General features: G+C 35.0%; 1 protein-coding gene across 1 annotated transcript in view; it reads left to right on the top strand.

Moving 5' to 3' along the window:
- Positions 1–14,735, top strand: part of atrnl1b (attractin-like 1b) — an 83,276-nt gene that overhangs the window by 59,718 nt on the left and 8,823 nt on the right. The window contains exon 27 of the mRNA XM_043253691.1: positions 8,566–8,673. Coding sequence (XP_043109626.1) covers positions 8,566–8,673 — 108 coding nt within the window. The remainder of the gene's footprint in view (positions 1–8,565; positions 8,674–14,735) is intronic.

Genomic DNA, 14,735 nt, shown 5'->3' with positions numbered 1-14,735 from the left:
TTAAACAAGCTGCAGCTTTATTTATACAGACAATAAGGCATCCAGCCAGAAGTGCATTACAATAATCAGTTCTCGAAGTTATGAATGCATGAACTAACATTCTGCATCTAGTAAGCATATTCTGTAACTGATGTTTCTGAGGTGGAAAAAAGCAGTGAGGTGCTCAATAATTAAAGCACTGTTTGCAACAAGTCAAATTTTGCTTATATGAAGGGTCATGTCCTAGAGAGACTGAAGGGTTAATAATATTTAACAAAAACGGTCATCTTGGTATCTGATCTTCAGCAACAGTTGGCTGCACATTTCCAATTTGCTTTCTAATGTTCTCTCTTATCTTTTTAGTGAGAAAATAATTGCTGCTGTACTGTAGTGGGTTATCAGATTGTAGAAATGTCTGCATCCTAGATATTCTCTGGCCACTGCGCTAAACAGATACCTGTGATTATGCTGGTTATTTTCTATAAGACTGATAGCATATTCTAATATGGCTTCTTCACTTGTAGATGGAAACACTGTAATTTCCAGCTATTTCAAAACCATTCAGGTTGTTTTTCTCCCATCTACACTCCATTTTCCTCATGTTTGTTTGTTTTTTTTTTTTTTTTTTTTTTACTCATGTTTATATACATTTATGTTTACATGTGTATAATTTATTTATTGTAGAACACATACATACACACACACACACACACACACAAAAGTATATATATATACATATATGTATGTGTGTATATGTATGTGTGTATATGTATGTGTGTATATATATATATATATATATATATATATATATATATATATATATATATATATATATATGTATATATATGTATATATATATATATATATATATATATATATATATATATATATATATATATATATATATATATATATATATATATATATATATATATATATATATATATATATATATATATATGTATGTATGTATATGTATATATATATATATATATATATATATATATATATATATATATATATATATATATATATATATATATATATATATATATATATATATATATATATATATATATATATATATATATATATATATGTATATATATATATATATATATATATATATATATATATATGTATATATATATATATATATATATATGTATATGTATGTATATGTATATATACACATAATATATATGAGTGTGTGTGTGTATATAAGAAAATGAGGTTTCAAAATGATCAACCAGTCACCAGCTGACCATAATTGAACTACCCTGATCTACATACTTGGTAACACTAACAGATCAATGTCAAATTCAATTTCAAGCCTGTGAGAGTGACATGTCCTTTGAGCAGGCACTCAGAAGGTCTTTATGAAATTGGCTTCATTGGTTATTCCACAATCTATGTTTTAAAGAGCTAATCAGGTCATTGATGTTTCTCAGGAAGAACTGCATCAGATGGGTCAATGCAAAAGTTGTTCTGAGTTGATTACCTTAATTGTACTTTTAAACATGAGCAAATCTTTAGGGTGAAAATTATAGGCTATGAAGTTTGAGCATTTAGTTTTTTCGTAGGATCAGTAGGTGCATTTATATCTAGCAGTATGCTTTGACAAGTCATTTTTACTAGGCATTTTTGTTCACAGTGAGAAAACTTTTCTTTCTGTGTCATTTGTCAGGGCAAATTTCTCTGCTTGATTTAAGACCTCATTTTCAGTTATGATCAGCTGTAATTAATTTGCTTGGTTTGTGAGTTGCTTAATTTACATAATTTCTACAGTGAATAATTTGTTATAATTTTATATAGTGTTGGCAGTGACAATTCTTTGCTAGTCGGAATGATTTCCCCCTATATGTCAGGCTGTTCCTCGCTTGTGCAAAGTTGAGTAAGTACGTAATTGCAATTAACAGTTAACATAATTACGTAATTGCATTTTACACTCTCAGAAATAAAGGTACAAAAGCTGTCACTGGGGCAGTACCTTTTCAAAAGGTACACTTTTGTACCTATTATTTTAAAACATGTACACTTTAAGTACTAATTTGTACCTTTTAAGGTACCAAAATGGACCCTTTAGATACGAACTTGTACCTTTTGGAAAGGAACTGCCCCAGAAACAGCCTTTGTACCTTTATATCTGAGAGTGTATGTTTACTTTCGATCAGTTAAGAATCCAAAGTATTTCGAATTTGGAAGTGTTTCATTATATTTCTAATTCGCATATTTCTTTTATAAGTATATTGCAGGAAAGAGCTTGCTTTTTAACAACCTTAACCTTAACTGTAAGTGGTGTTTTTTTCTTAAGGGCTGTATTGGTTTTTTCCTTTCCAGGATGAAAAATCATTCCTTGAAATTTTTGTATTTTTGGCCAAAATGGCTTTGAGAGTTTAACCCTTGTTTAATGTCTAACAGGAAAATCCTAAAGCTAGAAAGCCGGGATTTCAGCAGGGTTTAACACGAAGCCTACAGTAAAATCAATGAACAATCAATCTCAATTTCACATCAGTGAGATTTACACAGCACTTCCCTGGGGCAAGGTTTTAAGAGCGTTTCAAAGAATAATAAAATAAGTTTGACCTTAACTCTAGCCTAAGACCCTACAAGTGTGTGTGTGTGCGCGCTCTTTTCCACGTCGAGCTTGGTTTCTAACATTTCAAAGTATTATAGGTCTGAATTAAAATCCATTTTTTGCCACACAACAACACTGCAGATGTAGCCTAGTTGGAAAGGGCAGCTGCATCCACGAGGGTGCGGGACATGGATGCATCTACGTATTTCTAAGTGATGGACTGGCTTTGTCTTTCATAATTGTTATGGAGATACCACTGATGTAGTAAAGGCAGTGGGACTGATGAGTAATAGCAGGGGATGGAGAGAGATGGATAAATTGCAGATGGTGCTTTTTGGCTGTCAACAAAGCCAGGCTGTTTTCCGAGAGAAGATCTATTAGCACAAATGAGAGCATGCCACAGCTCTCTCCCTTCCTGCCATGCTCTCTCACGCCATCTCACTTTTGCTCTCTCCCTGTCATGCTTTGTCAGTTTTTTTTTTATTATTATTATTTTTTTTATCTCAGTTGGTCTCTTTTGCTTGCTTTCTCACTCACGCATACATGCCTAAACATGCTTGTCAAAGGGGATGAAGGAAAGCAAATAGCTTCTTAGCAAAATTTAATGAAGATGTTATTAATGGACTTAATGGTAAATATGCAAAAGCTTTACCCCCAGAAATGGACCTTTCTGGTACAAATGTCATCTGCGTTTGATTTCAGCGCAGCTTCATGATGATATCAACCAGCTCGACAGGCAGAATTAACAGCTTGTATTGCTGACCTTTTATCCTGCAACTTTTTTTACTTTTATTTTGTGCTAAACTGACATAACACTTAATTTTCTCTTATTTGTTAACATCAGTTAATGCGTTACAGTTAAGAATTAGCAATGTATTTTTACAGCATTTATTAAACTTTGTTAATGTTTGTTAATAAAAATGCAATTGTACATTCATGTTAGTTCAGTTTGCATTTTTATTTATTTATATGTATTGTAAATGTTGAAATAAATACGATTAAAGGAATAGTTTACCCCCCCAAAAAAATCATCATTTACATTGAAAATTAAAAATTAAAAAAGATATTTTGAAGAATGCTGGTAAAACAGTTGATGGTCCCCACTGACGGCCATAGTGTTTCTTTCCCTACTGTAGAAGTCAGAGGGGACCAACAGCTGTTTGTGGTTATCCGAAATATTTTCTTTCGTCCTCAAAAAAAAACATATACCAGTTTGAAATGACATGAGGGTGAGTAAATGATGACAAAATAAAAACTTTGGTTGGCCTATTTTATCAAATCTGAACTTTCCTGGCTTTTTTCATCAGAAGTGAGGTCTAGGGGCTATGTAACTACCATATAAGTTTTAAAACGGTAAACCCACAGCAATCTGCATAGTACAGCTGTAGCTTTTTTTCATGAGTTGTGACTTTTGTAAAAATGTGATGTCTGATCTACTCCGCCTTCAGTCATCACCCGAGCACCGCCCACCATCCATGACATTACTAAGCAACGACACCTCCAGTTGTGACATCGTTACATTCGATTGGCCTGTTTGTGTGTCACTCAGAAAAGGACAGGCCAATCTGAAGAATAGTAATGAATAGTAATTAGACAGGCCAAAATTCCTGAGAGAAGAGCTTTAAAAACATTTTGAGATGTTTTTTGTTACTTATACTACAAATATATATTCTTGAGGACTTCCAACACCTAAAATAAAACTCCAAAAAGGTGTACAATATGGGATCTTTAATGCAGTTTGTTAATAAAATAGAATTTAAAAGTGTGTAATAAAGGACAGATCACCAGAACAAGCATCTTATTGTTATTATTATTTTAATATGTTTGCTTTATTTACAAATAAATTTTATAAATTGTTGCCTCATTAACTTAAAACATTTTGCATTCTCTTGGCACTTAGCTTGCTATGTTTAATGTTTTTTTTAAGGTCTTATGAATGAGTTATCATAAAACTGAAAGCACAAGTGCAATAAAGAGATTTTAGAAATAAAGGGAACTTTTTACTCTTTTTGCTCATTTTACTTGTCAGTCCTTTCTGCATTGGTGGATATAGCACATGTAAGTTTATTTTGGATGCACAGCATCAATCATAAGAGTAAACAATAAATGGAGTTCAATTGTTTGCTCAGAATTTGCACACCACTACAAAATGGATTCACCTCATTTATAGCAAAATATGATACAGGTAATACCTTTTTTTCCCCTTGAAAATGGAAAAGGCCTTTTTTTTACCTAAATATGTTTAGTCAGTCAAAGAAAGTTCACTTACCTCTTCAGTGTCTCTTCTGTCATCCACATGAATGTTTAGTTACATGGGTGGTGTCACTCACGTTTTGCAGAGATTATCAGATCGTATTGTCAAGAGAAGCCTTGACGTGAGCAGTGTGCGCAGCTTTGATAATTTCATTATAAATGTGGTCGCGGTGGGATCAGCCATAACAGTCCTCAAGTGGTGATTAATAGAAAAGATAATGAGTGATTAATTACCGTGGTGCCATCAGGGCCCATTTGAGCGGAAGTCATTGAAGAGACCTCTTTGTGTCACTGCCGAATAGACACCCCCACAGAGACAGCGCTGTCGGCCCGATATGTGCGCCGTCAAGGACGTCGCCACCTTCTTGTATTTTATGTTTGTCATGGACACAGAAGAAGTTCATTATGTGATGTCTGAGGTTGAAATGACTTTCAGAGATTTATAATAAAACACTGATGTACGTGTTTGGGGACGTGATGTTATTGGCCCAATTATCACATTTACATTGTAATCTAAAGCAACTTGCATTGTATTTAAAGTATCAGTTCATGCTCAGCTCTAGGAATCAAACACATGACCTTGTCATTCCTAGTGCCATGTTTCCACTGTTTGAGCTACAGGAAGGCTCGTCTATAATGATATGTTTTAATTGCCAAATTACAGAATTGTTCAGTATAAATGCAGGTTCAGAAACACAGTTTTTTATGTACATTTTTCAGAGTGAGTTTTGAAGGTCTTTTGCAGGGGTTGAAGATTCATGATCTTGAAAGCATTCAGTGATCTGTCTAATAATACATGTTTCCATTGGTAGAAGATTAGTTAGCGTGTGGAAAGCTTGCAGAAGACTAATAGTACACAGTGTGTTCATAGGAACTGAATGTTCACTTCAGTTTATTGAGTGCAAAGCTTCTTAGTTTGCCTCCTTTTAACTCGTCACTTTCGAGTGCTATAATCAAGGCACTTAAAGGCATGCACTAGTGTTCCATTTTATGTGTTCTTTTTTTCAGTGACTTTAACAAAAATCATGAAATATTCTTTTTCACATTTTCCCAAAATATAATAGAAACTCATATTTTGTTACTTTTATTTTACTTTTAAAAGTCATTTGTTTGTGATTCAGCAGTTGTTGTTTATTGTATATATTATTCCATGGTCTATCAGAATACTGGATTCTGATTGGCTGGCAGGCATGCAGTTAAATCATTTAATGCACAGGTATTTCCAAATTCTGTTTAATTGATGCACACGCACACACACACACACACACACACACACACACACACACACACACAGAGAGAGAGAGAGGGGGGAGATCACAGATTACTCTGCACACACTCACACACACACACACACACACACACAAATCTGTGACTGTTATTAATAAAATAGCCTAGAGATACTAGATTAATACATTGTATTTCTCAACAACGAAGTAGTAAACTCGCTATTTGTGAAGTAAGTTAACTAAACAGTTACAGCTCGATCGTTTGTAGAAATGCAGACGTAGGTAACTCGCTCTCTCTCTCCCAATCATTAATTATTTCAAATAAATGTGATCTTACTGCACTATTTCATCTCTTTGTCTGATTTAAAGTGAGCAGAATGTTCGCACCAACGAGTTGTAACGGACGAAAACATCATTTTTACCCTTCCGGTCAAATATTGTGCTGCAAGAGCAATACTAGTTTTAAGTGCTCTATAATTTGGCAAATGACCATGGAATAAGTGGGATAATCAACGGCTAGCCATGCATTTAAGGATTTTAAATGCACGATATGGAGGGTAAGAACCGCCTGACACGAAACACAGCTAGCCGTTGATTATCCCTTACTTGCTGGAAACACTGCTTTTTAGAAGTAGTTGCACTACATTTCAAAACGTTTTTTTGTTTTTGCAGAGCATATCTAAATACAAAAATACAGTGAAAACAGTAATATTCTAAAAACTTATTAAAATAATGTTTTTTATTATAATGCTTTAAAATGTTAATTATTCCTTTGATGCCCAAAGCTGAATTTTGATTCTTCGGAAATGATTCTAATATGTTGATTTGCTGATCATAAATTGATTCTTATTTTCAATTGTATGGTTTTTTTCTGGATTATTTGAATAGAAAGGTCAGAAAAGACCAGCATTTTTTTTTATTGCGTCCTTGCTTAACAAATATATTTTTTCTTTTCATTTGTCACTAATAGCAATTTGGTTTCTTTCTCTAATTATGAATTCTTAATTTTGTCTTATATGTTTTTAATCTCCAGAAACCCAAACTTTCTGAAAGAACCTAATTGAGCAGAGCGAAGATTTTACTGTTACAATGCTACAAAATGTGAACATGGTACAGAGTTGATGTGAAAATAGTGTCAGTAGCTCAGCAGTTGTCTTTCGTTATGTGATACAATTAGAGTTTAACTAAGCACACTTTTCTCCATCACAAATCCAATAGCAATCAGCCTCGTCCTTGGTACCCAAATCAGCCCGCATTTAGATATCGATCGGCCGTCAGTGAGGACCACTCCATGTTTTAACTCTTGATTATCCAGAGATAATAGAGGCATCACCTGTGACTTCTCCATCTCTCCAAAGTGAGAGAAGTGTTCTTTTTAAGTACAACGTCTTTCAAAGTTTGTCTCCAGGGCAGAGGCTTACATTATGAAGTGTTGTTCATTACAGTTTGATGTTTTTGTTGGTAATGAAATGAAATGAGACATTTAAGGAGAGCTTTGAGGTCTTATTAAGATGCCTATTGAAGGTTTCACTGGAAAGGTATTTTAATTGTTCCTTGTGGATTTCTCTAACTGGAACAGCCCTGTATGATTGAACGCTCTATATTGCACTGTATTGATCTTTTGTTCCCATGTCACACCTGTAAAAGCTCATGATTGCTCACTCTCTTTTATTCGCTGGCATCTACGTAGTCTGATTACAGATGAGAAGTTGGTATTGATAAATATATTGATGTGACCTTCAGAAGTACTTCTGACCCGGCCCGTGTCATCTCCTCCTATATGCACAAGCAAAGAAAATTGTGCGCCATGTGCACATGATAGATAAACTGTGTCTATCATAGAGGCAAAGCAGTCTGCCGTCGGTTATGGATGGGATTTTTTATGAAGGTTGTGAATTCTGCTTTTAGGGCAACCAGCCAGTCAGTCGAATGGAGAAATTACAGGGAATGCATCATTAATTAAACTCCACCACTGGAATACTGATGCTCACGCAATCAATGGCAAAATAATTGCTTGTCATGCATGTTGTGGCACCAGAAATTTCCTTCCAATCTTCGCAGACATTTGATTAGCCAGGTCCTCCAAAGTTTTTTATATGGAACAAATGAATTATTCAACCACCTGTTTCAGTCTGTGCTGGAAAACCGCCAAAGTGCTGTCAGTGGCCTCTCTCCCTCTCTCTCTTTCAGTCTCTCTCTATTCTTTTTTTTTTCTTTACACGTTCACCTCTTCTCTTTTCGTAATCTTTTTCCTGCCTCTTTATCTCGGCATCCCTGCGTACCGCCTCACAGTGTGTGCGTGTATCCAGGGCGCTTTTTGGTTTTTCTGTTTTCGATAAATATCAGTCACTGAACTTTCTGTGAGTCATGTCACTTAAGATGTCAGTCACCACTTTTAATCTTAAATCTGAGATTTTGACAAAGAAAACCGACATCTTAGAGTTGTTTAAAAGTATAAAGTTTAAGTATAGATACTTACTAATGTATAATACTTTTTCTCTCCCTTTCCTTAATCTCTTTTTGCCACAGCAACTGATGAGGGAAAGGCAGCAGATGGCCAGTCGCCCTTTTGCCTCGGTCGCGGTGACACTGGATGTGGGCGGCACTCAGACGGAACTGCTTCAGGGCGGAATCGAGGTTAGTTTGACCTAAACTTTGAACCAGTTAGGTTTACTTGGCTACCATTACAAATATCAATTAAATGTTTGTCAATATACAAATATCTGTGTAATAACTCACATTTGTGTATATATGCCTCCTCATTTGAAATGAAGTTTTTATAATCTATTTCCATGTAGACTAAAAATGAAAGCAAGTAATAAAAGTTAAGGTAAATTTTTTTAAAATATATATAGTCTTAGATATAATCTTGGAATGTTTTCATCACACTGTGTTTATATATAATGTATCTAACCTTTACAACCAGCTTAATGAGGTTTCCAGTCTTAATAATGAGCAATAGCAGGCAGAAACCGTTTGCAGTTTGACAGCTCTAATTTAAGTGCATCGCGATTCATGGATGTTACACAACAGACTCGTACGCAGACCTGTGAAAGCAGATGTACCTGCCGCTCAGCAGAGACGTTCAAAACACACGTCCAGCAGCACTTGATGTGCCTCTCCAGAATCCATTAGTGTAGAGTGGAGTGGTGCTCAGTGAGCATTATGGGCTGTTGGAGGACACGCCACAAATGAAGAGAGCAGAAAACAACATACTCGTCAATCCTCCAGCTGAACGCTGTTCAACATGGATCTTTTTAAACAAACTTTAGATTCACTCTTACGAGCACATGCCTCTCATTTATGGGGACATCAGCCTTGTGAGAAGAGCCACTTAAGTTTGGCAAAATTGCGTCCACAAGCCAGCTGTTGAGAGTTGAAGTTTGCTAACACAAGTTGTTTTGATAATCAACATTTTGGCTTCAGATAAAGTACCTGCATATCTTATTATTATTATATATATATATATATATATATATATATATATATATATATATATATATATATATATATATATATTATATATTTATATATTTAATAATAGTGTCTTGATTTCTGAGATATTTTGACTAAAAACGAGACAAAAATACTAAACAAGAAAAGCCATTTAGGAGTGTAAAACATGTCATTCCTTTTCTGAGATACCTTTTTCATCACTTTTTAAGTTCTGTCACCTTTGTGGTGGAAACAGAGACACCATTTGAGACCAGATTCCTGCTGTTCGCTTCTCGATCTCAGAGGTTTAATTTCGACCAGTACCAATCTTACAAGTGTTTGCCACTAATGCACAGGCTCACCTCAGGAGGCCCATTATGAGCCGCCACCTTTCTATTTCAACTCATTCCCTCAAAGCTTTGATTGCAATAGCATTTCAAGTTTGTATTCAAAATTAGCCAGGGACTATTTTAATGAAACACCATCAAACCCAAAAACAAATGCTCAGTAATGGATCTAACTTCTCTGCCATTTTGTCCTTCTTCTACGTGCTTCTCTAATATGTTTGTTTAATTTTGTACATCGTAGTATAAAATCCTTAAGCATATATTTAGGTTTAGTCTTACAGCATATGTGTCCCCTCGTGTTGCTCTTCCCCAGCCTTCATCATGTGCTTGGTGATCAACATTGACACTTCTTGGAGTCTGTTGAGGCAGATCCAGATGTTGGCCCCACTAGGCTGGGATCTGGCAGCAGCTGAAGGTGAAAGGAGGGAAATGAGAGCAATTCTGTTCTATAAAGGTTAATGAGACAGCATCTGGTGCTGTTGAATTGTTTAGCATAACCTGCTAATAAAAAAGAGGACAATCCAGACGGTTCAGCGTAGTAATATGTACTTGTAGCTCAGCTTCTGTCTGTAGTTATCACAGATTAGCTCACCCAAGACAGATGCTAATAGCAGATTTAACCAAGGCTTGTTTGACCCATTACTGTGCAGTAGCTGTGATGTTTATAGGCCTGTCGCAGTGTTATTAATATCAAAAGATAAGTATGACAGAAATGTATTAGTAGAAAGAAAGGAGGACATGATTTTGAATCTAACTTCAGCGCCACAGCTCAATACTGCGAAAATCCATTTAATTGTTGACTCACCCTCTTGTAATTTCAAACCTGTATGAACACGAAGGGCCTCGTTTCTAAAATGTCATGCAGAAACTTATAATCTTTTCTTAAATATACATACTTTTGATCCATAGATTAAACGTACAAGCAGAAAACGTGCGTGCGCCTTTCTTTCAGATGTGAAATCTATAAATTGCAAATGTTCGTGAACTTGCGTACACATGATTGATTTCAGCTCTTTGCTTTATAAAAGACTTCTAATAAATGTCATTAATGTCATTATAAAATATCACCAGTCATTATAAATTAAAAAAAGCAAGCTGCAAGAACACCTTACATTTTCAAAATCCGGCAGTACTTTGACAAGAAAATACGTACGTCTGCTCAGACACTGACACGGCTAGTTTTTATAAATATGAACGCTGGCGTGGATTTAAGTGTGCACACACTTTAAGATCAAATCTTAGTGTACGCACACTTTATAATGAGGCCTAAAATGTTTTGAAACCTGTAGGGACCAGTGTTGGTCTGGATGCCATTTACTTTTATTGTGCAGACAAAAACAAAAATATTCAAATATTCTTCATTTTCAGTAAATATTAATATACTTTTTTTTATTCCTTTAAAGTTTCAGAGTTGTTTTTTTTGCCAAGAGAAACAAATGATGGTAGACAAAAAGATAATAGTATTGGGACATATTGGGTGTAATATTTCATAAAATCGACGGTTCTGTATGTACTGTAAATAAATAAACGTACATATATATATATATATATATATATATATATATATATATATATATATATATATATATATATATAAAACTTAACAAAATTAAAGTAACATTTTTAGTGTAAATTTTTGTACTCAGTGAAGTCTGGGAAGTTTAACGGGGACTTTCTTAATGTCACGATGAGCCTTTTTGGCAAAATGAAAATGCATGACTTTCTAACATTTACAGATAAGGATGCAACCGTAAATATAATTTATGTGCTGTAGAAGAAAATCCGAATGCATTAAACAATATGCGCATCTGACATGAAGGGCAAGCTGCTTTAAAGTGTATGCTTATGAATTTGTTTTTAAGTGCTTAAGCTTGTCTTATGTTTCGGACAGATTGTGCCGTTTTCCTCTCTGTTGATTTTTAATGTGTTTTTCTTTATTCCTATATATCCTATATCTTGTTATACCTTAACAAACAGAGTTTATTAATATATATCACACACACACACACACACACACACACACACACACAGAAGTTCTGTACATGAAGGGGATAAAATAACACTAGTCCACAGTCCATTTGCATCTGCCTCAGGTCAGGTTTAGGTGACTCTGGCTGTGCTTTAGGCCGGACTGGTCTGGTTTGTGTTTGGCTTGACTGGAGTGAAGAAAAAATTGTTGTGCATCGAGGTCAGCAGAAGTGCATTATGAAGCCAATGTGAGGCCGTCCCATTTAAAATGGTGCAGATGACACAGATGCTGCTCTGCCACCGTGGCCAGCGCACAACATATGGGCCCGTTAACAGTTTCAGAGTGTGATGGATGGAGGCTGTCACCAGGCAACAAAGAGAGGGCCATTTAAATTATACTGTGTACGTAGCCGTTCTTGTGTTTGAAAGTGCTCAATAGTGAGCTCTTATCTACAGACCAGTGCTGTATGCTTCCTGTCACTGCAAATGCTGCTATTAGCCATGCAAATGAGATGCTCCGAAGGCTGTTAAAAGCTAGAGGAACGTATAGATGAGGAGGATTGTCCCGTTGCTTTATGGCTTTGTTTGCATTTCCATTGTCATTCTTTGCTGCTTAATACTCACAGCAGCAACAGCTTATCAGCTGCATCTTCGGCAGCAGATATTGCGATACATATTTTTAAATGTGCAAAGAGATGAACAGAACAGAGGAAATTGGAGTTTGCTGGAATAAAGGCACCAAAAAAATGAAATAAGGGATAGAATGTGGTCATAAAAATATTAGATATTTACCAGCTGGCCACTTAGAGAGATGGAAAACCAGTGAATTAAATATTTACAGTATAAATCCGTTAAAAAAAGAAAGTGTCAGACACATTGGCGAGACAAGTCGACTTGGTCCATAAAGTGCATCTCATCAGCCTGTTTGTCTCAGAGTCTAATTAGAACGTGGCTCAGTGGCGCTGAGCTGTTTTCATCAGGTTAGTCAATGCAGGAGAGTGGGAAGGAGTTGGACCTCAATTAGTTGTAAATTAGCAGGGCTGTGCGAGAGACATCTGTTTTTTGGCTAGTTCATGTCTTTCTTTTTTTTTATAGCCTTTCTTGTTTTCTCCCGAGGCAAAACCTGCACGTCTTTCAAGAATGTTCAGTTTTCTGGATTTGTCCCTCTTTTTCATGTTCAAAGCTGTGTGTTTTTGTAAAATTAAGTTTTAGAGTTTACTTTTTAGGTTTGAGGTTTATTCATGAGCAGGTCTATTGATGTGCATGATCTTGGGCGAAAGCTGAAAGATTTTTGGTTTTGCTGAAGAAAATGCGATGCTTGCCTGTGTGAAACACACCATAACTATTTATGACTTCCCAGAGTATAAATTACTGTTCAAAAGTTTGAGCATGGTAAGTTTAGTTTTGTTTTCCTCGTATGGCACAAATTCATAAATACGGTAAAATTGTGAAATATCAAATAAACAAACAGTTTTCTGTGATGCAAGGCTGAATTTTCAGCATCCATTACTCCAGTCTTCAGTGTCACATGATCTTTCAGAAATCTTTCTAATATGCTGAGTTGCTGCTCAGTATATATTATCAATGACAACAGTTGTGACATTTATGGCAACTTAATATTTTTTCGAAAACCATGCTAAATTATATTCAGGATAAAAATTTTCAGCTACTTTAATAACCAGCATTATATATCAATGCTATGAATGCCTTTTCTGTAACTTTTGATCAGTTTAACGTGTCTATGTTGAATATGTCTCTAAGCAATTTCTTAAAAATTTTTACTAACCTCAGATTTTTTTGTATACATTTGTAATACCATAGACTTGCATGGTCTATAGTATTGAGTATATAGCCATAAATTGAGCTATGAATTTGAACATTTCTGTCTTATATAATGCAAACGGTGGACGTTAAATTACCTTCTCCTGTGCATTTTTGCAGAACGTTTGCAGTAATGTAATCTGCTGTAATCTCGTTTTTCAAACAAACCTCAGCTCAGCTTGCTAGCAGGACTTAACGGTATTGTTATTCATTAACTGCATCATAGCAATGCTTTCTAAATGGCCTGAAATTGGATTACTGTAATCTGTATGGTGCAAGGCTAATGTGAATGAGACGAATATCACTGAATCCGAAAACATAAGGGACGAGAGTAAGTGCATGAAAATGGATTTGTCTGATCGTTTGGAGTTGTTGGGATCTTGTTAGGTTGTTTATACGGTTTATACGTTAAATACATGGTCCCCACTAACTCATAACAGACTAATGAGAACCTTTTAGGGTCATTTTGATATTAGATGATGGATGTTTTTTTTAGAAATTCTTTAAATAGGATCCTTCCCTTTGTTGTGTAAAGGAGTAATAAAAGATGGAATTCATTACTGTATTTATTTCACAATTTTCTGTTTTATTATTAAATAATTTTATTTTGCAATATTTAATGTTTTTGAACATGCACTCTCTTGAACAAGCTTTGAACATGTTTTCTTTTCATTTATGTTAAAAGTACTTAGAAGTGTTAGGAAGTGGTTTGGACACTTTGAGCAAGAGTCTATTGTAATGCATGTTTGGGTGTGAAATTGAAATGGACCTGAACATTATGCATAACTACCAAGCTCAGACAATAGCACCGGCCAGAAATGGATATGTAAGTGTAGGGTTGAAAATGGAGATATGTAATTAAGTGTGATATTTAGCATGAATCACTTAATTGGTGTGTTTTGCTAGAAATAATGAGGTTTGCTGTATCATTCAAAAGCAAGGGGATGCATTTTTGTATAACGGGCAGAGTGAAGAGTCTTGAGGATGCTGCGGTTTGTTTTGTCTATCACTTATGATAAATGGGGTGCCGAACCCCTGTAGTCTGTCTTGTGGAGCAAACATTTGTATTGACATTTATCGTTATGGTTATGTTTTAGTCTGTGGTGTAATCTTAACCTTGTCCTTAAG

Source organism: Puntigrus tetrazona, chromosome 12 (genome assembly GCF_018831695.1).
Source record: "Puntigrus tetrazona isolate hp1 chromosome 12, ASM1883169v1, whole genome shotgun sequence".
Taxonomy (NCBI): domain Eukaryota; kingdom Metazoa; phylum Chordata; class Actinopteri; order Cypriniformes; family Cyprinidae; genus Puntigrus; species Puntigrus tetrazona.
The sequence above is the reverse complement of the archived record's forward strand: the minus strand, read 5'-3'. Positions and strand labels throughout refer to the sequence as shown.